At 52.1% G+C, this 19,265-nt stretch overlaps 1 protein-coding gene across 2 annotated transcripts in view; it reads left to right on the top strand.

Moving 5' to 3' along the window:
- The window catches only part of CACNA1B (calcium voltage-gated channel subunit alpha1 B), a 216,504-nt gene extending 208,140 nt beyond the window's left edge, over window positions 1–8,364 (top strand). The window contains exons 40-47 of one of the 2 annotated variants that reach the window (XM_065917065.1): window positions 730–837; window positions 1,275–1,387; window positions 2,236–2,363; window positions 5,224–5,359; window positions 5,509–5,625; window positions 6,791–6,998; window positions 7,234–7,484; window positions 7,828–8,364. In XM_065917065.1, the coding sequence (XP_065773137.1) occupies window positions 730–837; window positions 1,275–1,387; window positions 2,236–2,363; window positions 5,224–5,359; window positions 5,509–5,625; window positions 6,791–6,998; window positions 7,234–7,484; window positions 7,828–8,364 (1,598 nt within the window). The remainder of the gene's footprint in view (window positions 1–729; window positions 838–1,274; window positions 1,388–2,235; window positions 2,364–5,223; window positions 5,360–5,508; window positions 5,626–6,790; window positions 6,999–7,233; window positions 7,485–7,827) is intronic. The other variant, XM_065917067.1, reaches the window with a different exon arrangement.
- The last annotated feature ends 10,901 nt before the right edge of the window (window positions 8,365–19,265 follow it).

Raw genomic sequence — 19,265 nt, 5'->3', positions numbered from 1 at the left:
ATCCACAGTTGTATGCACTCCACAGAGTGGAGGGACTAACGAGGAGAATGTTCTTGTAGATAATCATACCTTAATACCCAGGATGCTCGAAGAAGGTTAGATCGGAGCACAGCACCCCTCTGCTCGGTCCCTCTGCGGCTTCCTCTCTCAGCGGCCCCCACTTGCACTTCTGCTCCTGCTACTGCGGCCTTGCCCCACTGGCTCCCTGGCCGCCTCTGTCTCCAGGGTCCTGTGAACACGTTCCTGACTGTCTGTCCACACTGCAGCCCTCCTGACAGTTCCCTTCCCTTCCCTCCTGGTTTTTCCTGTATCCAAGTTACTGGATTTTTAACTTACTGCTACTGTATTATAGATTAAAATCATGTGATTCCTCGGGGCGATTTCTTTTGATTTTGTTCCATCACCTAGAACAGCACCTGTCATTTGGTAGGTGCTCAGTAAGTTTAATGGAATGACGAATGGAACACTGGCTGGAACACTGAGGCGTCCCTTCCCCTCCCCGCTCCTGCCCATCACGCCTGCTTGCCCACTCACCCTCGCTCAGCACCACGCCTCTTCAGACGCATTTTGCCTGGGAGCTCTCTGACCAGCCCTCCTGGCGGTGCTTCTTACCCAGCAACGTTCCCCCGGGATCAGGTCTCTCCCCACCCAGCTCGGCCTGTTCCCCTGCGGGGCTAAGGGATGGCTCCTAACAGCCCTCCCCGCTTCCCCACCCTTGTCCTGCCCCAGCTGGCACGAAGCAGCATCAGTGCGACGCCGAGCTGAGGAAGGAGATTTCCTCCGTGTGGGCCAACCTGCCCCAGAAGACCCTGGACTTACTGGTGCCGCCCCATAAGCGTAAGTAGGGTGAGAAACTCACCCTGCCCGCCCCCTTTCATGTCCCACTCGGGCAGAGTCGAGAGTCCTAGGTGAGTCAGCTTGAAGAGGAGGGCTCACCTCCTTGATAGCCCAAAACTCTGGTCTCCACGGTGGGTGCACAGGGGCTGTGGGAGGAGATACCGAGGCCATATTCCACTGAGCAGAGTCACCCACACTCTTCGTGTGGGGACTTCCCTGCAGAAAATCCAGGGAAATGGTAAGGAGACCCCTATAGTTGGAGCAGCCAGGACAACGTCTGGGGTTACACTGAGCTGTGCTTTGCTGGGTGGAGCACGGGGCGGGGGGGCCTGGGGAGGGTCAGTGTAGCGCCCGTCCTCAGGTCCAGGAGTCTTTACCCAACCTCCCTGCATGTCCCCTTTCTCTGTATTCCCTCCCTTGCCTGTCGTGCTCTCCAGCCGACGAGATGACGGTGGGGAAGGTGTACGCAGCTCTGATGATATTCGACTTCTACAAACAGAACAAAACCACCAGAGACCAGATTCACCAAGCTCCTGGAGGCCTGGCCCAGGTACTAGTTTCCAGGAGTCCCCAAAAGTAACCCTGAGATTCTGGCACCTTCTGTTGGTTGGCAGCAGAGGGGACGCGGCCCCTTCTTGGAGAAAGTGCAGCGGGAAAAGGAAGATGAGAGGTTCTTGTGGCTGCCTCGCCAGCCCCCAAAGTCAGAAACCCCACCCAGCCTGTGCTCCCGCTGACTGGCTGCCTGTTGCTGTTCGGGAGCCCCTGTGTGGAGAGCTAGTCACGTCCAGGGCAGAGATGTGGGTTGAGAACAGCGGCCGCAGCCCATGCTGCTGCTTTGGAGAGTGCTTGAGATCACCTGGGAGGGGCGCACAGGCAGGGCCCCCAACAGCCCAGTGTCATGAGGGTCCCACTCACGCCTCTGAGCGGGGTGGTTTGGGGCCTGTCTTCCAAGAGGCCATTCTCCAAAGATGACGACTTCATCACAGTCCAGACCTTGAGCGAGCGTGTGTAGACTCTCATCTCTAAAGTTGTCTGGTGTCCAGAGCTTACAGGACATTCACCCCTGGCATGTGAAGTGTCTGGTGCCCACACCCCAGCCCTGAAATCTCTGAATTCTTCTCAACCTTCAACTCTAGTGGTCTCTGCCAGGCAGGCCAAGTTGATGATGAGGTTCAGTCCCCAAATCGTGTAGGAAGGGAAGCTGAGGCTCCAAGGAATGATAGGACTCTCCTGAAGTCACTTACAGGCCCAGTTGGGAAGGGGCTCCTGATGGGCACGGGGCAGGCCCAGCCATCCCCTTCACATGCTGGGGGGTCCGGGCAGGTGGCCGAACACGGCAGCACCCTTGTCCACGGTGCCTCCCAGGCCTCAGAGACCCCTCCCCGCGTCCTTCTGCAGATGGGCCCTGTGTCCCTGTTCCACCCCCTGAAGGCCACACTGGAGCAGACTCAGCCAGCTGTGCTCCGAGGAGCCCGCGTTTTCCTTCGGCAGAAGAGCTCAGCCTCCCTCAGCAACGGTGGGGCAGTGTGAGTGCCACCAGCAGGCGTGGGGCGGGGATGGGAGGAGGGCAGGGCTCCCCGGGCTCCAACCGCTCTCACCCCTGCTGCTCTGGGGTCCACCCGGAGGCACCCGGGGCTCCTTCCGGCAGCGCTCCAGGACAGGGAGCCCTTGGGTCTTATCACCGCCCACCTGCACCCACTGTGGGTCCAGCTGGTCCAGGCGGCCACCAGAGCTGGTTCTGTGGTTGATCTGAAGCTCATTCCTCTAACAGTAGACAGGTGCTCTTATAGCACCCGGGGCACCTGAGTTAGGCAGCCTGTTATTCCAGCCTGTGCCTCCCACTGTGTGCTCCTGTTTCTCTGTCAGGTGAAGGCTTCCCTCTGCTTCCTCATTGGCCTTTGTTGCCTGCAGACCATTAAGAAGCTTTTGTTTCCACCTCAGCTTCTCACCACTTTTTGGTAATGGCCATTTAGTGTTTTCATCTTCCTTTAAGAGACTTTTCCCCTCAGATCTCCATTTTGGTTATATATGTGTGTGTATCTATATCTATATCTATATCTATATATTTGGCTGTGTGAGGTCTTGGGTGTCCTGCGTTGAGTGGTGGTGAAGAATCCACACAATGCAGGAGACATGGGTTCTATCCCTGGGTTGGGAAGATCCCCAAGTCCATAGGGTTGCAAAGAGTCAAACACAACTGAGCAACTGAGCACGCACTCACGCTGGGTCTTAGTTGCAGCATACAAACTCTTAGTTGTGTCATGTGGGATCTAGCTCCCCAACCAGGGATTGAACTTGGGCTCTGCATTGAGACCTCAGAGTCTTAGCCACTGGACCACCAGGGGAGTCCCTCCATTTGATGTCTGCATTTTGTAGTTAAATTGGTAAGATCCTTCCATATCATGAAACTCTTGGTACTGACCCTCAGTAATTCTTGGTAATGACCCCAAAAGCAAGTGATGCAAAATAACAATCACCATGGGACTCTGGCCGATGGGCAGAAGGTGGTGCCAGGCTGAACTGCACCAGAGGGCAGGATTCTCAGTCGCCCTCCAGGCCAGGGGTCCTACGTCTGCTAATATCCTCTTGGCCAAAGCAACTCATTTCTTGAGCCCAAACAACATGCGCTCTGCCTCACTGGCAGGAACCGAGGGTGGGCCTCACACCCATCTGCTGTCCTGGAGAGCAGCAAGGTTGGCGGCACGCATGGCTAGGGCTCCCGGTTTCTTCCTCTCCTCTGTATGTTTTGGACACTTGTTTTGAAGCCGAGTCTGGATTCATGGGCTGCTCGCCATGTAGCTTTTGATGAGTAATAAACTGCTGTATTTCGGGAGCCCACCTGGCAGCGCTCCAGACCTGGTCCTGCGTCAGGACGACTGGGGTCCTGGGTGCATCCGTATCGTGAGGCCAGAGAGCAACCCTGGGGAAGTGCAGGCTGCAGGCGTTCAGGCCACCCCCTGTGCCCTGTTGGCCAAAACAAGTCACTTCCCAGGCCCAAGCTGGTGGGATGGGGGGTGGGCGGTGGCACTGCAAGACTCAATCCAGAGGTAGAGGTGCCATAGGACACCGGGAGAACCTGAGCACAAGTGGGAAGACTCCCGCAGGAAAACCATGCTCCGGAAGAGTGCCTGTGGGCCCCGGGGACAGTGACTTTTCTCCATATTGGTTAAGATCCCGTTTGCGCACTTAAACAGTGGATTCTGAGTGTGCATGTGTGTGTTGGAGGGGATGGGGTAGGGAAGTGTCTTTGTGGATTGATCTGAGCTGAGCTTTCAGTTCAGGAGAATGAGTGTCACTTTTTCCTGTGGTTATAATGTCTGCACAAATCAGTCACCACCACTTTTTGTTGCATGTGAGAGAGGGTCCAGTCTACTGGGGCCAGGCAGTAGGGGTGTTTATTGAGCCCTCTGATGGGTGGTATCAATGCCTGCCTGGCCTCAGCATGGTGTGACCTCAGGGGTGACCAGGCCTTGGGGCCAGTGTCTGTCCTCTTGGATGTGCTTCCCCTCACGGTCAGCCTCTTCTGAGGCTGCAGCTGCTCCAGACAGCACAGGACAGAGGTGCTTGCAGCCTGGGAAGATGAAGGATGTTCTCAGAAACTTCAGCGATGCTGGGTCAGGTCATTCATGTGGCCAGCTGAGGGCATCAGGCTTCACCTCCAAGCTCAGAGTGTGATTGTTACCACTCAACCTGGGTAACGGAGAATGTATGTGATACTTCATTGAACGTGAGAGCAAGCAGAAACCCAGGCAAATGCTGGGCCATATGGGAGACATACTAAAACACACTGAGAGGGTGAGGGCAGGCAGGTGGGTTGTGTGTGCTGGGAAGGCCTCCAAAAGTGGTCTCGCCAGAGGTGATCTCAGGGCAGAAAAGCACAAGTCAGGGGAGTAGGGACGAGCCCTGGTTGTCAGGGTTGATGAGCTGCAGCACAGGCTGGGTGCCTCTGTGTGTGCACGTGTGGCCCTGTCCTTGTTGTGGAGTAGGGACGAGCCCTGGTTGTCAGGGTTGATGAGCTGCAGCACAGGCTGGGTGCCTCTGTGTGTGCACGTGTGGCCTTGTCCTTGTTGTGGGCTATCTTTGCTTCCACCACACATGGGAGCCCCTGTGTAGGCCAGCTGCCCCCAGATTAGGGTCTCCTCTCTGCCTTTCCACTCTGGGCCATGGCAGGGGGTCTGCTGTACCTGTACCTCCTGCTGAGGCTGTTGCTGTACCTCCACTTGGGAGTGTCCACATTCAAGGGGTCTCATCCCTCTGGGCTCCTTCTAGCCCAGAACAGGGTCAAGGTGGAGGTTCCTGGCAGGGTGGAGCCTGGTTCTGGGTGGGAGCCAGGTTCTATGGCCCCTGGGCCTCCAGGCCAACAGGATGATCCTCTGTCCTCCATAGACAAACCCAAGAGGGCGGCATCAAGGAGTCTGTCTCCTGGGGCACTCAGAGGACCCAGGAGGTACCCTGCGAGGTGAGGACACCCCTGGAGCGTGGCCACTCCACAGAGATCCCGGTGGTGCAGACAGGAAAACCGGTGAGGGCTCCCAGGGCTGGGGGCCGAGTTGGGGGTTGGGTGAGAGTGGGTGGGGGAGGGTGAGAGCAGCATGGGGTGTGAGGCTGGGATGTGGGGGGAGGTGAGAGTGGGATGGGATGGGTGTGACTGGGGGGTTGCTGTACCTCCAGGCTGTGGACGTCCAGATGCAGAGCATGGCCCTGAGAGGCCCTGATGAGGAACCCCAACCCGGGCTGGAGAGCCAGGGCCGAGCGGCCTCCATGCCCCGCCTGGCAGCAGAGACTCAGGTGGGTGGTCTGGGAGGGTTGGGGTCGTGGGAGGGGGTTGGAGGTGAGGAGACCTGACATAGAGGAGCTTTGCATCCCACAGGTGGGCTTTGCTGGGGTGAAGCTTCCCAAATGCACAGCGTCCAGGATAACCCCAACCCCGCTGGAAACCCTCTGGAGGTGTTGTCAGGCCATCTAGAGTACCCACTGCCCACTGTGCTCAGCGTCTGTCTGGGCACCAAGGCCTGCAGCCCACAGGTGGCCCTGTGTCCCCGACCTAGCCTTTCCCTCTCTCTGGGACACACCTCTCCCACCCTAGCCCTGCTCCTCCCCCAGAAATCAATGCCTCCTCCTGCCACTCTTTCCCCTTTCATGTCCTCTCAGAGACCCGGGGGGTGACCCTGTTCTTTCTCTGGGACACTTGACAGCCTCGCAGGAAGCCCCTGGGTTGGGGCTGTGTGCTGTGTGTTTCCTGGGCTGAGTCCCTAGGCAGAGCACTCTTCCAGTCCCTCCCTGCCCCGTCTCTGCCCACTTGCTCAGTGCCCTCCTGGCCCGGCCACCTCCCCTTGGTGCCATGTTGGCGCCTCTTCGCCCTCTGTGGTGCTTGACCTTGACGGTGGCTGTGGGTGAGCGTGTTTCCACGGGTCTTGATTTCAGCCTTGGAGGAGCAGCTTCACAGTCCTGGATGGATGGAGGGCTGGCAGAGTGGTCAACCACGGCTGCCAGGCAGCTCTGGGTCCCACTTGGGATCCTTCCAGCCAGGCCCACAGCCCCTCTTCCCAGCACCTTTCCTGTCCTGTGGGGACTCTGAGGCCTCACCTGGCCTGGGAGAGACAGACACATAAATGGAAACTCGTGAACAGGGTGCTTTTGGAGAAAGGGTGGATCTCGGGTGGGGAAGAGTATTCCAGGGAGAGGGAAGGGCCTCGCAGTCCCTGAACCCCAGCCCCACAGGGGTCCTCCACAGGCCAGGCCCTCCTAGGCACTGTCCTTCCCCCTGGCCCCACCTTCCTCAGCACTCAGCCTGCCCTGTCTGGGGCGATACCCCAGCTTCGGGGATGGAGCCCCAGGTCCATTCCTCCCGATGGGATGTGTCCTGTGGCCTGCAAGCCCCCATAGCCTGGCTGCTGCCTGGAGGCTGGACCCCACTCTCAGGCTGTGAGCCCACCCGTGTCCCCGTCCACAGCCACCCCCAGATGCCAGCCCCATGAAGCGCTCCATCTCCACACTGGCACCCCAGAGGCCCCACGTGGCTCATCTCTGCAATGCGGCCCTGGACCGTGCTCCAGTCAGCCAGGCCGCCCCCCACCACCACCACCGCTGCCATCGCCGCAGGGACCGGAAGCAGAAGTCCCTGGAGAAGGGGCCCAGCCTGTCTGCAGACACAGATGGCGGTGCGTGCGAGGGGGCTCTCAAGGGGTGGTGGCTCCAGTTGGGGTCCAAGAATCCCTGCGAGACCTTCTTCCCTTCTGTAACTCATGACCCCATGGGCAACTCTGAGTGTGGAGACAGAACAACCTCCCAGCCCTTCCCCTGGGATCCCTGCTGGCCCTGAGGAAGCAGGCCTGGGTGAGGTCTGTGTCCCCCCAACCCCAGTCACTCCACTGACTTCCATTCTCCCCCGGCCAGCGCCCTACAGCACCGCGGGGCCGGGGCCCCCACCGCCCCCAGGGGATGGGGCAGCGGGCTGCCGGCGGGAGCGCAGGCAGGAGCGGGGCCGGTCCCAGGAACGCAGGCAGCCCTCCTCCTCCTCCTCTGAGAAGCAGCGCTTCTACTCCTGCGACCGCTTCGGAGGCCGCGAGCCCCAACAGCCCAAGCCCTCTCTCAGCAGCCATCCGACATCGCCCACGGCTGGGCAGGAGCCAGGACCCCCGAGACAGGTACATGGGCCCCGGGAACCTCCCGTGCTCCCACCCGCACCCCATTCCCTCGGGCCCCGGGAGGGGGTCCTCTCCTGTCCCGGTTCCCAGGCCAGATCCTGCTCCTGGCTTCCTGGCCTGTCCATCCTGCCTGGCGGGCCTTGGCCCTCCTGCTTCCCAGTGCCTTCTTTCTCTCCTTCCCGCCTGAGATGGGCTGGACTGTGCTCTCCTCTTCCCTGGCCCTGTGCCCAGCCCCTTCTGGCACTGCTTTCCCACCCCCCTGGGGCTGCCCTTGTTCATCCCACCTGCCCGGCTGTGCACCCTGTCCTTTGATTTGGGTTTGCTCTGTTCCGTTTTCTTGCAGGGCAGTGGCTCCGTGAACGGGAGCCCCCTGCTGTCAACATCTGGTGCTAGCACCCCGGGCCGTGGCGGGCGGAGGCAGCTCCCCCAGACCCCGCTGACGCCCCGTCCCAGCATCACCTATAAAACGGCCAACTCCTCGCCTGTCCACTTTGCCGGGGCTCAGACCAGCCTCCCTGCCTTTTCCCCTGGCCGGCTTAGCCGTGGCCTTTCAGAACACAACGCTCTGCTCCAGAGAGACCCCCTCAGCCAGCCCCTGGCCCCCAGCTCTCGGATTGGCTCTGACCCTTACCTGGGGCAGCGTCTGGACAGCGAGGCTGCGGCCCGCACCCAACCTGAGGACACGCTCACCTTCGAGGAGGCCGTGGCCACCAACTCGGGCCGCTCCTCCCGGACTTCCTACGTGTCCTCCCTGACCTCCCAGTCCCACCCCCTCCGTCGGGTGCCCAATGGCTACCACTGCACTCTGGGGCTCAGCTCGGGCGGGGGCGGCCGGGGGCGGCACAGCTACCACCACCCTGACCAAGACCACTGGTGCTAGCCGCACCGCCCGGCAGGCGTGTCCAGGTGATGAGTTTTATCATCCGTGCTGGGCCCCAGGGGCGCTCGGGGCACCGAGGTGGGCAGCAGCCCTGGGAGGAGGGCCTGCCCCATCTCTCCTCCTCCAGCGGGATGAGCGGTTTGTAGAGGGAGGTTGCTCCCTCTCCACCCCTTCCACGCTGCCTCCCTGGGTCTAGGCACAGACCCCACACAGGACACGGCTGTGTGTGCTGAGGGGGACCCGGTGAAGAGCCCAGCATCCAGGGTGTGTGCTGGAAACATTCCGTAGGAAGTCTGCATCTTGTAGGGATCATCTTTTATCCAAATGTATGGTACAGAGGAGCAGGTGAGACCTCAGGACAGAGTCAGTGTAAACGGAGCAGGTCTCGTCAGCATCCTCACACCAACAGTCTGGGCGCCCTTCATACCTGAAATGGCAAACAAGCACTAGAAACACATGCAGACACGGTCCTCTCCCGACAGCCACCCCTCACAGGGACCAAACCTGGGCAACATTCTTGATGTTGGCTTCGGTTTTTAGTCACAACACCCTTCACTCTTTTGTCGACTCTATGTATTCAATCAAAAAATAAACAACCAGAATAATGGGGAAGGGAACAGGAACGTAACAGTAAAATATCCAACCTGTAGGAGGATCTCAGCCTTTCAGGATGTGTGTTCCTGGCTTGCTCGAGGAGATGCTCTGTGTCCAGTACAAGCGGCCAATAGGACCACCCAGCTCCCACTGCTCTCGACCAAGTGCCTGACCTCCGAGCCCCTCGTGCAGGCTCCCAGGGGCCCATCACTGTAAGCGGGCTTTGTGGAGACTGTTCCAAACAGCAACTTAATAGAAGGCAGACGTACTGGAGAACGTGCAGAAAACACCCAGTAGATTGGTCGTAGCTGGGATGAAGCGGCTGTTGCCCCTTTTCCTCAAAACAATAGAAAGGCTGCAGGGCGTGTGGAGAGAGGCCCGTGTGGGCGATCAGTCTGTTCTCCACTCGATTCTCAGGGATGCAGGGTGCAATCTCTGTAGTTGTGCAAGCTTCTTTCCACAGAAGGCTCATTGGGGAGAGGCTGGTACAAAGGGGGAGATGGCACAGTGGGGGCAGAAGTGCCCAGGCCTGAGCAGATGAGGGCAGTTGGGAACCACACTGAACCAAGCCTGGAAACTGGATGCAGGAGCAGCTCGGCTGCGGCTGCTGTGCTGGGCGTCTGAGCCCACACTGGCTCTGGCATAAGATGTGTGACAGCAGGCAGCTAAAGGAAGCCCGGCTTCAGGGCCACATTCAACGCAGAGAGACCGCAGTTAGGGCGTGGTGCATAAAACACTGGGAGACCCTCGTTTGGTGAATGAAGGGAACGTTCAGATGAGTCGATTCTGGTATGTGCTCCATATTTTGAAGTGTGCGATGATCTCTTTGCTGGATCATTTGAGTGTTCCCATTGGCTTTTACCCCATGATTCTCCTAAAGAAACTTGGTGTGTGATGTGTGTGTGCGTGTCTGTGTGTCCCAGTGAGTGGATGCCGTTAACCCATAGGGCTATGCAACAAAAGACACACGTTTAACAGAAATAAAACACACAAGACCGCCACCTGTTCTAGGGTTTCAGCATGATTGTGACCAAACCATTTTATAGAATTTCCTTACTCGAAGGCACAACACTCTGAAACTTTAAGATAACAGAGTATTTTACTCCAATAGGATACGACGAAAATCAGAATCTCCGACTGTGCATGTGATCACTGGCTCCGGTTGCAAAGCAGAAGGATGTGTATCTTGGTACTGATGTTTTGTCTCTGGTCCCCCCAGCCCATATTATTTTGAATGTATTCATTCTGTGCTGAATCATAGCTGCTTCCCCAGGCCATATTGGGCAGAGAATCCACTTTGATAGACCCACACAGCCTTGCTGGTTTGTCTGGATCCTTCCAGACACTGGAATTGGTGAAAAATTACAGAGAGTGAGGGAGAGACTGTGTCTTGTTTTCCCAACTCTGTGTTTTGTTTCTGTGCTGTCTCTTTTCAACTATCATATTTCCCTCAAAATCTCATAGTGAGTTGCCAAATTTGAAATGCATCAACCAGTTGTCTGCATCTGGAACCAGTCAAGCAGTGGCTGTAGTTTGAACAAGTTATGTGTGCATGTAAAATATATACATATATACATATATTCAAGTATGTGCATGAAATGTATATCTTCGTACTTTTTGATACAATGTATTCATTTGTTAATTTTTAATTATATTTGATATAAATCAAAGGTTTGTTGCAAAACTTTATATTTAAGAACAGTGTTAAAAAAAAAAGAGAGTCCCAACCATGCAACACAACTGGGACTCACTTTTAAAAAAATTCTGTGATTGACTAGTTTGCTGCCTGAGTAACATTTATCAGCCAAACTTTGGATTCCACTGTTGTTTCTACAATGACATTTTGTATGAAGCAAAGTCCTTGGATTAAAATAAAACTTAGCAAAAAATCAAAAACAGAACCCCACCATGCTGCTGGGTGATGTATACAAGGGGTGTGGAGGCAGACATATGAGCTGTCTCTGTGGGCATGTGGCTGAGTGCACAGTGAGCAGAGCTCAGAAGAGGCTGAAAACCTCTCCAACTTGCTCTGGGTCTGGTTAAGATGCAAGGATTAGCTCAGCTTCGGGGTGAGGATCCAGGTAGACCTATGGTTGGAGGAGCCAGGGTAAGTCCTTACAGGGGATGTGGTTGTTTTTTAGGGTTAGGAATATAGTGGTGGGTAGGTTAAGGTTGGGGATGAGCAGGCATTGGCTGAGGTTTGGGGTGACTGTTAGCTACATTAGTGGTTAGAGGTCAGAGTGACAGTGTTAGATTTGAGTTAAGTTTGGGGTTGAGGTTGGTGTAAGTTATGAGTTAGGGTTAAGAATTAGGGTTTAGGATTAGGTTTAGGCAAAGGGTTTGTCCTTATAACCACTAACAATATAGGGTTATGTGGGTATAAAAATTAAGATTTTCTTCAGTTTAGAGTTCATTTAGAAAAGACATAAGTGAGCAGTACTAGGTTCACACAAAAATAAACATTATGGTTCTGATTATACTGGAAAAAGGGATTGGAGTAGGGTTCGAACTTTTAGCCTGTTCTGATATGGGCATATGTTTAGAGTCAAGGGTGGTGTGGGACAATGGTCAGGTCAGAGGTTAGGGTTAGGGAATAGTGTAAGGTTCAGAGTTAGAGGATCAAGATTAAGGATAGAAATTCAGGCTCAGTGCTCAAGGTTAGAAGGTAAGGTCAAGGTCAGGGTTGGAAGGTCAGGGACAGAATTAAAGGGAACAGTAAGAGGATGAGGTTTTGAGGAACCAGAGTCAAAAGATGCAGGTTAGCGGGTCAGTGTCAGGGGTTAGGTTAGATGGTCTGAGTCAGGGTCAGGGTTGGAAGTCTAGGGGCTAAGTCCAGTACCTAGGGGTAAGGGATTAAGGAGTATTAGGGCACAGAGTCGGACACGACTGAAGTGACTTAGCAATAACAGTAGCAGGGTTTAGATTTAGAGGTAGGAGGGTAGGTTTAAAGGGTTAGTGTTAGTGTTAGAGTTAATGGTAGAGGTTTGGGTGTTTGAGTTAGTGTAATAATGTTGGGGTTAAGCCTAACTGGTCCATGCCCCTTTTCCCTCTCCTCCATAACTCTGAGGCCTCTGGGATGAACAGGACTTTCCCTGGTTTGCTTGTGGGGGTGTGGTTGACCTGGAGTGCTGGTCGTCACTTCTGAGTCCTGAAATCTGGGGCAGAAGAATGAAATGTCTGTTCTGGTCTCCAACAGTGTCAAATCCAACTCAGCCTTGGTCAGTGGTTGCTAGGGCCTCAGCAGGTTGTTATTGTCCACAGAGTTTCCTCCCACCATGTGACCTGGGGAGGGCAGTGCCTGCCCTACTCGGGCTGGACGGCACCAGGCCCAGCACAGGCCTGACTGAGGGCATTCAATGGTCATGTGTAAATTTATACAGAACTTGGTGCAGCGACTGACCAACCCTAGGTGCTGCCTCTTGAGTGCTTGTGGGGCCCTTCTGGGACCCATTAGAGTGGGCATCAATGGACATCAAGTCTCAGGACAGCCCTTGACCTCTGACCGTTCCGGCAGTCATCGCGGTCCACCAGCTCAGGCAATCCTGGTCCCTGTCAAGCCCCTGTCGCCAGTTATTGAGCTGACCATGTTTCTGGGCCATTGAACACCTGGGCAGTGTGGACAACCCCTTGGGATGTTTCAGTACCAACATCCATGTGACTGAGAAAAGGGTCTCCCTCTCACAGCCTTGCAGCCTGTCAAGAGAGGCAATAGCAATCTAAACATTTGTGTGTCCTTGTTCACAACAACCATCCAGCAGACCATGGCCCTGCAATCCTTTGGCCTGCCAGGTGTCACAGATTTTGACAGTCATACTCATCGCGACTCAAAGATATGGGGGCAGCTGTGCCTCCTCAGGGGAGGTTCTCGCTGAGGCTGCCGGGTCTTGGGGAGCCACGTGCACCCATGTGGGCTCTGCGAACTGCCAGTCCTGGATTCCATGATGTGGAGCAACCTTGAGCCTCCGACTGCTTCACTGAGCAAGTAGTCTCTGCTCTTTTTAAGAGAGGGAGGAGACTGGATAAATGAGCAGTATTGCTCTTGGGGGCTGGGTAGGTAATGTGGCTGGGAGCAGGTGTGACTCCTAGGCTCCCACCGAGTGAGATCTGTGCCTTTTGCAAGTGGAAGGGCTTCTTGCTGTCAAGAGAGGACCAACCACAAGGGCACTGGACGGGTGACTGCAGCTCCTGACCCTCAGTCAACCCTCCTTCCTTGGCCTTCACGTCCCACAGCTGTTCCGTGGACTGTCAGTGATGTGGAGTCTGCTGTTTTCCTCCAGCCAGCATGTTCTTGAGTCAAAGCTCGGAACCTCAGCTTTCCTTAGGGAACTTACCTGCTTCTAATATGAATGTTTTCAGAGAGTTGACCCCATGTTCCACCCACCTTGAAGATGGGCATATAATCCACATCTAGACAATCCTATGTTCTGTCCTCTAGGTGCTCTGATGGGTTCAAGGATGATAATATGACCCAAGTTAGACCAATGGCATTTAAAGCCATGACTTTCAATGGAACACAAGGGAAGGAGAAACCTTTTCTAGTAGCATGGACGGTGAGTGGTGTCAGCCTGGAGTTGCTGTAGGCCCTAGAGACAGTGAGTGAAACCGTGCCTGTGAATGGGGCCCCCCAGAGTCATATAGCAGGACGAAGGGTTGGAGAGGGACCAGGTCACACTGTGAGAGTGTGAGCGCCTTGACCTGCCAGGTCTGAGCCTGCTCTTAAACTTGCCACTTAGAAATACTACTTTATTTCTACCATTTAAAATATATTAAATTATTTTACTTCAGAAGTATGTCCAGTCCCTAGGGATCAGAAAAGTCCTTGCTGACTCACAATAATCAATACTCTCTGAGTCTCCTGCCGCATGGTGTCCGCACTGGGTGGGGCACATCTGGGGGAGGTGAAGACGTTGGGTGGCTGAGATCTTAGGGGGCCTGCCAAACATCTCCTGTTTGGAGATGTTCTGTTCCTTCCCTGTCCCGGGAAGAGAAAATCCCAGAATAATGAGAGGAGAACCAGTGGGGGAAAGAGTTAATTGGTTTGTATCTTCTGTATTTTAGAGTCCATCTTGTTAATGTGTGTTTTTACTAGTAAATCACTCATTTCCTCTTGGTTGCCAGTGTGATACAATAGGTTTCTCTTATTTGATTTTTATTTTCTCCTCCTTTTAGTTTTTTTAAATGTAATCCTTACAGCTAATGAACAAATATTGATACCTTACTATGGGCATTCCTAGTGGCTCAGACGGTAAAGAATCCGCCTGCAATGCAGATGTGGGTTTGATCCCTGGGTAGGGGAAATCCCCTGGAGAAGGGAATGGCAACCCACTCCAGTATTCTTGCCTGGAGAATTCCATGGACAGATGAGCCTGGTGGAGGGTCGCAAAGAGTTGAAGACAACTGTGACTAACACTTTCATTCAAATTTTTTCTGTTCCAGGCTTCCATCCATGGTACCACATGATATGTAGTCATCAGGACTTTTTAACTTTCCTTGTCCTTGACAGTTTCTTAGACTTTTCTTTTTTCAATGACCTTGACAGGAGAAAGTCACTATGTGGAGCCCACACTTCAGGAGAGGGATTGTAGCTCCACCTCCTTGATGGATGGCTGAATGTGTCTATCATTTATTTAAAATTCTCCTGCATAAGAGATTTCTATTTATTTATTTATTTTAGAAATAGAATAACCAAAAATATTTTACTAAAACATAAGGTTTACAGAAGTTTCCAAATAGGCCATACAAAATGGTCACAAGCTTTTTCTTGAAGGGAGAATTCTACACTTGACGGCAGGGTCACAATGTTATTAGTGAGGGCTGTGATGTTTACTGTTCCCATTTTGGTTTAAACAATCAAACTTGCCACCTAAGGCATCTAAATGAAGCTAGAGAAAGTATTCTAAAGAACTGGTTAGCTGCTTTTAACAAATGCAATTAGAGCACCATAAAAATGAGGAAAGGAACCCATAAAATTGAAATAAAATGACCTTCCCCTTGACAAAAAAAAAAATAATAATAAAGTAAAGAAAAATACCCACACCGCTGCAGCTAACCCTGACAACTACCTTCATCTGCCGTGCATGCGTGCGAAGTTGCTTCAGTCGTGTCCAACTCTTTGCAGCCCTATGCACTATAGCCCACCAGGTTTCTCCGTCCACGGGACTCTCCAGGCAAGAAAATTGGAGTGGGTTGCCATGCTGTCCTCCAGGGGTCTTCCCAACCCAGGAATCAAACCCTAGTCTCTTAAGTCTCCTGCATTGGCAGGTGGGTTCTTTACCACGAGCACTAGCTGGGGAGCCCAGTTCATTTCCAGCGCTTTATACTTACACTATGAAGAGGGAAACAAATAAAAGCAGAGAGGGGCCATTGCTTTTAAATGTTTTGCAACAATCCAGATGATACTTCTAGGCTCTGTTCATGCTTTACAACAGTGAATCAGGACAAGGCATAGATTTGCTAATGTACATTTAATCACCAAAGGACTGAAGATGTCTGGGTTTTTATTCTGTAAGGTTTCTGTGTTCATTAAATGCCAAAAAAAAGGAGGGTGGCGGGGGGGGGGGAGCGGGGAAGAAATCTTGGCACAACAGGAGAAGTGGTGCACTTGATGACTGGGGCAATTTAAATATTATTCACGGCATGTAGTCTAGTCTATGCTCTAGCTGTCTTTGAGGCTTGGGCTTCCTTGGTCTTCCATTGCTCTCCTACATCATTTACTAATGGATCATCTGGATTGGGAGTACTTAACAAAGCCTGGAGTGATAGCAGAACTGTGTGAATCTGCAGTGCTGGGGGCCACTTATCTTTCAAAATATCTAAACACATTCTTCCCAACTTGTCTACATTAGGATGATAATTTTGGGTCATGGAATGTACTTTAGGGGCTGCCATTGGGTATTTTTCTGGAAGGAATAATTCAACCTTAAAAATCCCTTCCTCAGGGGGATTTCTGAGGGTCAGCAATGACCACATGAAAATAATGGGCATTGCTCTCATGTGGTTCTGCCAGCAAATGCTAGGATTCCTGATAATCCTGCAGGGCAGCCCAGTCATTTAGTCAGATCTCTGGCTTGGCCTCTGGTCTCATCTCCTGATATTTAAGTTTAACCCCAACAACTGTCTGGAATTTTCCTGCATTGAAGATTTCTATCCAATCCCATTGATAAAATACCTGTGCAACCATTAATTTTTACTAGTGTGGATACTTGGATAGTTAGGTTAAGCTTTTGGTTATAATCCAGCACTCTAGTATTTGGTTGCTCAGTTTATTCTGTTTTGACTGTTGATATTTCTTTTCCTTTGGCTCCTGTTTCCTTTGACATCATTCCATATGTGAATTTTTTTCCTGCCTGTTTTGACTACTTAGGTTTCATTTCTAGGAGACCTCTGTGTGCAGGAATTACATTTGTTTCTTTTCCCTCTGTGTTAATTTTATTATTAGCCCAGCCACAAGATTTCAAGAGGGATAAAACTCAAAGAGTCCTAATAGGGACACAGGGATATCTTCTTGTTGTATTAATTTGTAATTCCCTAATGGTGTATGATGGAGAAGGAAATGGCAACCCACTCCAGTGTTCTTGCCTGGAGAATCCCAGGGATGGGTCCCACAGAGTCGGACATGACTGAAGTGATTTAGCAGTAGCAATGGTGTATGATGTTGAGTATATTTTTGTATACTAACTGTATATCTTCTTTGGCCAGGTGTTTGTCCATATCTCTGCCTATTTTTAATGGGGTTGCTTGTGTTAGAGTTCTTTGCATATTTGAGGCAGAGTCTTTATTAGATGTGTGTTGGCAAAAATTTTTTCTTCCAGTTTGTGGCTTGTATTTTGATTTTCTGAATATGGCTTTTCACAGAGTAGAAATCTTAAATTTTATAAAGTCCATGAAATTCCTTGCTCTTTTTTTGTGGATTGCCTTTTTGTGTTGTGTTAAAACTCAAAGCTCATGCTCTATATGACAAAATCCATAATTTTGAATAGTTTTGCATTTAAAATTTGTCTATAAAAATTTTTGAGTAAGTTGATTTAAAGTTTGCATCCACATTCATTTCATTCTATACAGCTTCCAACTAAGTGTTGTTGTTGTTCAGTTGCTCATTCGTGGCCGACACTTTGCGATTCCATGGACTGCAGCATGCCAGGCTTCCCTGTCCTTCACAGTCTCTTGCAGTTTGCTCAAACTCATGTCCATTGAGTCAATGCTGCCATCCAACCATCTCATCCTCTGTTGCACCTTTCTCTTCAGCATTCTTTATGGTCTAACTCACATCTGGAAACTCACATACATGACTACTGGAAAAACCATAGCTTTGACTATATGGGCTTCTGTTGGCCAAGTGATGTCTCTTTTTAAAAAATATACTGTCTGTTTGTCATAGCTTTTCTTCAAGGAGCAAGTGTCTTTTAATTTCATGGCTCAGTCACCATCTGCAGTGATTTTGGAGCTCAATAAAAAAGGTCTGTCACTGTTTCCATTTTTTCCCCATCTATTTGCCATGAAGTGATGGGACCAAATGTCATGATCTTAGTTTCTTGAATGTTGAGCTTTAAGTCAGCTTTTTCACTCTCCTCTTTCACCTTCATCAAGAGACTCTTCAGTTCTTCTTTGCTGTCTGCTATTAGGGTGGTATCATTTGCATATCTGAGGTTATTGATATTTCTCCTGGTAATCTTGATTCCAAGTAAGTATTCTTTAGTTAGTTTGGAAAAGTTATGGGATATTTGAATTTCCACAGGTTAATAGATTCAGCAATTCTGCCAGCTTCCCTGGTAGCTCACCTGGTAAAGAACCTCCCTGCAATGCAGGAGACCCCGGTTCCATCCCGGTGTCGGGAAGATCCCCTGGAGAAGGGAAATGGCTACCCACTCCAGTATTCTTGGCCTTCCCTGGTGGCTCAGACTGTAAAGAATCCACCTGCAATGTGGGAGACCTGGGTTCAGTCCCTGGGTCGGGATGATCCCCTGGAGGAGGACATGGCAACCCACTCCAGTATTCTTGCCTGGAGAATCTAAATGGACAGAGGAGCCTGGCGGGCAAAGAGTCGGGCACGACTGAGCACAATGGATTCAGCAATTCTGTCAGCAGGAAAGCCCTGTGTCCGGTGAACTGGGAGGTAGGCAGGGCCTGCACTTCCCATACTGATCACGGGGTGGCGCTGAGCCCGCTTCGCTGACCCACGGCGCATGCGTGTTCCCTGTGGCCTTAGCTGGGAGCGCCGCTGGGAGGAGCTGGGTCTCAGGCACGCCTGGGGTTTCTGCTGGGACTCCCGATCAGCGTCTCTGCTGACAGGAGCTCAGGCTTCCTCGGACTCGCTGGGGTTTTGGCTTCAGGGTGACATGGGGTAGCGTCCACAATAGTGGGGACTGGGTTTCCTGATGAAAGGAGAAGAAGGTGAGGAAAAACGGAGAAGTGAGTAGAAGCTTCCTGTGTGCAACCCACAACTCTTCGGGCGACACAGAAGGCCTTGGTGTGGGAAGTTGTTTCAGTGAGTTTTCTGTGCGGTGTAAATGGTGTCCAGGGTCTGTCTTTGGCATGTGGTGTCCACTTTTTCCAGCACTGTTTCTTTGGGGCTGCCCTCCCCTTGGTACTTTTTCGTGTATTAAAGGACTGCATCCATGAAGGTTGGATTCTGGGATTTCTGTCCTGTTCCTGTGTTCAGGTTCGGGTTTAGAGTTCGGTTTAGGGTTCGGGTTTGGGTTCGGGAGTTAGGGTTAGAGGGTTAGATTTAGGGTTAGGGTTAGGGTTTAGGGTTAGGATTAAGGGTTAGGGTCAGGGTCAGGGGTAGGGTTAGGAGGTAGGGGTAGGGGTTAAGGCTTAGGGTTAGGGGTTAGGGATAGGGTGTTGGGTGTTGGGGGTTAGGGTTAGGTTTAGGGGTTAGTGGTTCAGAGGTTAAAGTGTCTGCCTGCAATGTGGGAGACCTGGCTTTGATCCCTAGGTCAGGAAGATCCCCTGGAGAAGGAAATGGCAACCCACTCCAGTATTCTTGCCTGGGGAATCTAATGGACGGAGGAGCCTGGTGGGCTACAGTCCACGAGGTCACAAAGAGTCATGACTGACTGACTTAAGTCACTGACTGAGTGACTTAACTTTAACTTTAACTTTAGGGTAGGGGTTAGGGGTTAGCGTTAGGTTTAGGGGTTAGGGGTTAGGGTTAGGGTTACAGTGGACATGAAATTTAATAACATTTCAACAAATTGTTGTGTGAGCTATTTAATTCAGTATGAATGAGTGTACATTCCTGCCATCAATTTATCCCTTCAACTATATCTATATTTGTAATCTAGCTCACAGATACTATCTTCAGCATC

Source organism: Muntiacus reevesi, unplaced genomic scaffold (genome assembly GCF_963930625.1).
Source record: "Muntiacus reevesi unplaced genomic scaffold, mMunRee1.1 SCAFFOLD_98, whole genome shotgun sequence".
In the NCBI taxonomy this organism is placed as follows: domain Eukaryota; kingdom Metazoa; phylum Chordata; class Mammalia; order Artiodactyla; family Cervidae; genus Muntiacus; species Muntiacus reevesi.
The sequence above is the reverse complement of the archived record's forward strand: the minus strand, read 5'-3'. Positions and strand labels throughout refer to the sequence as shown.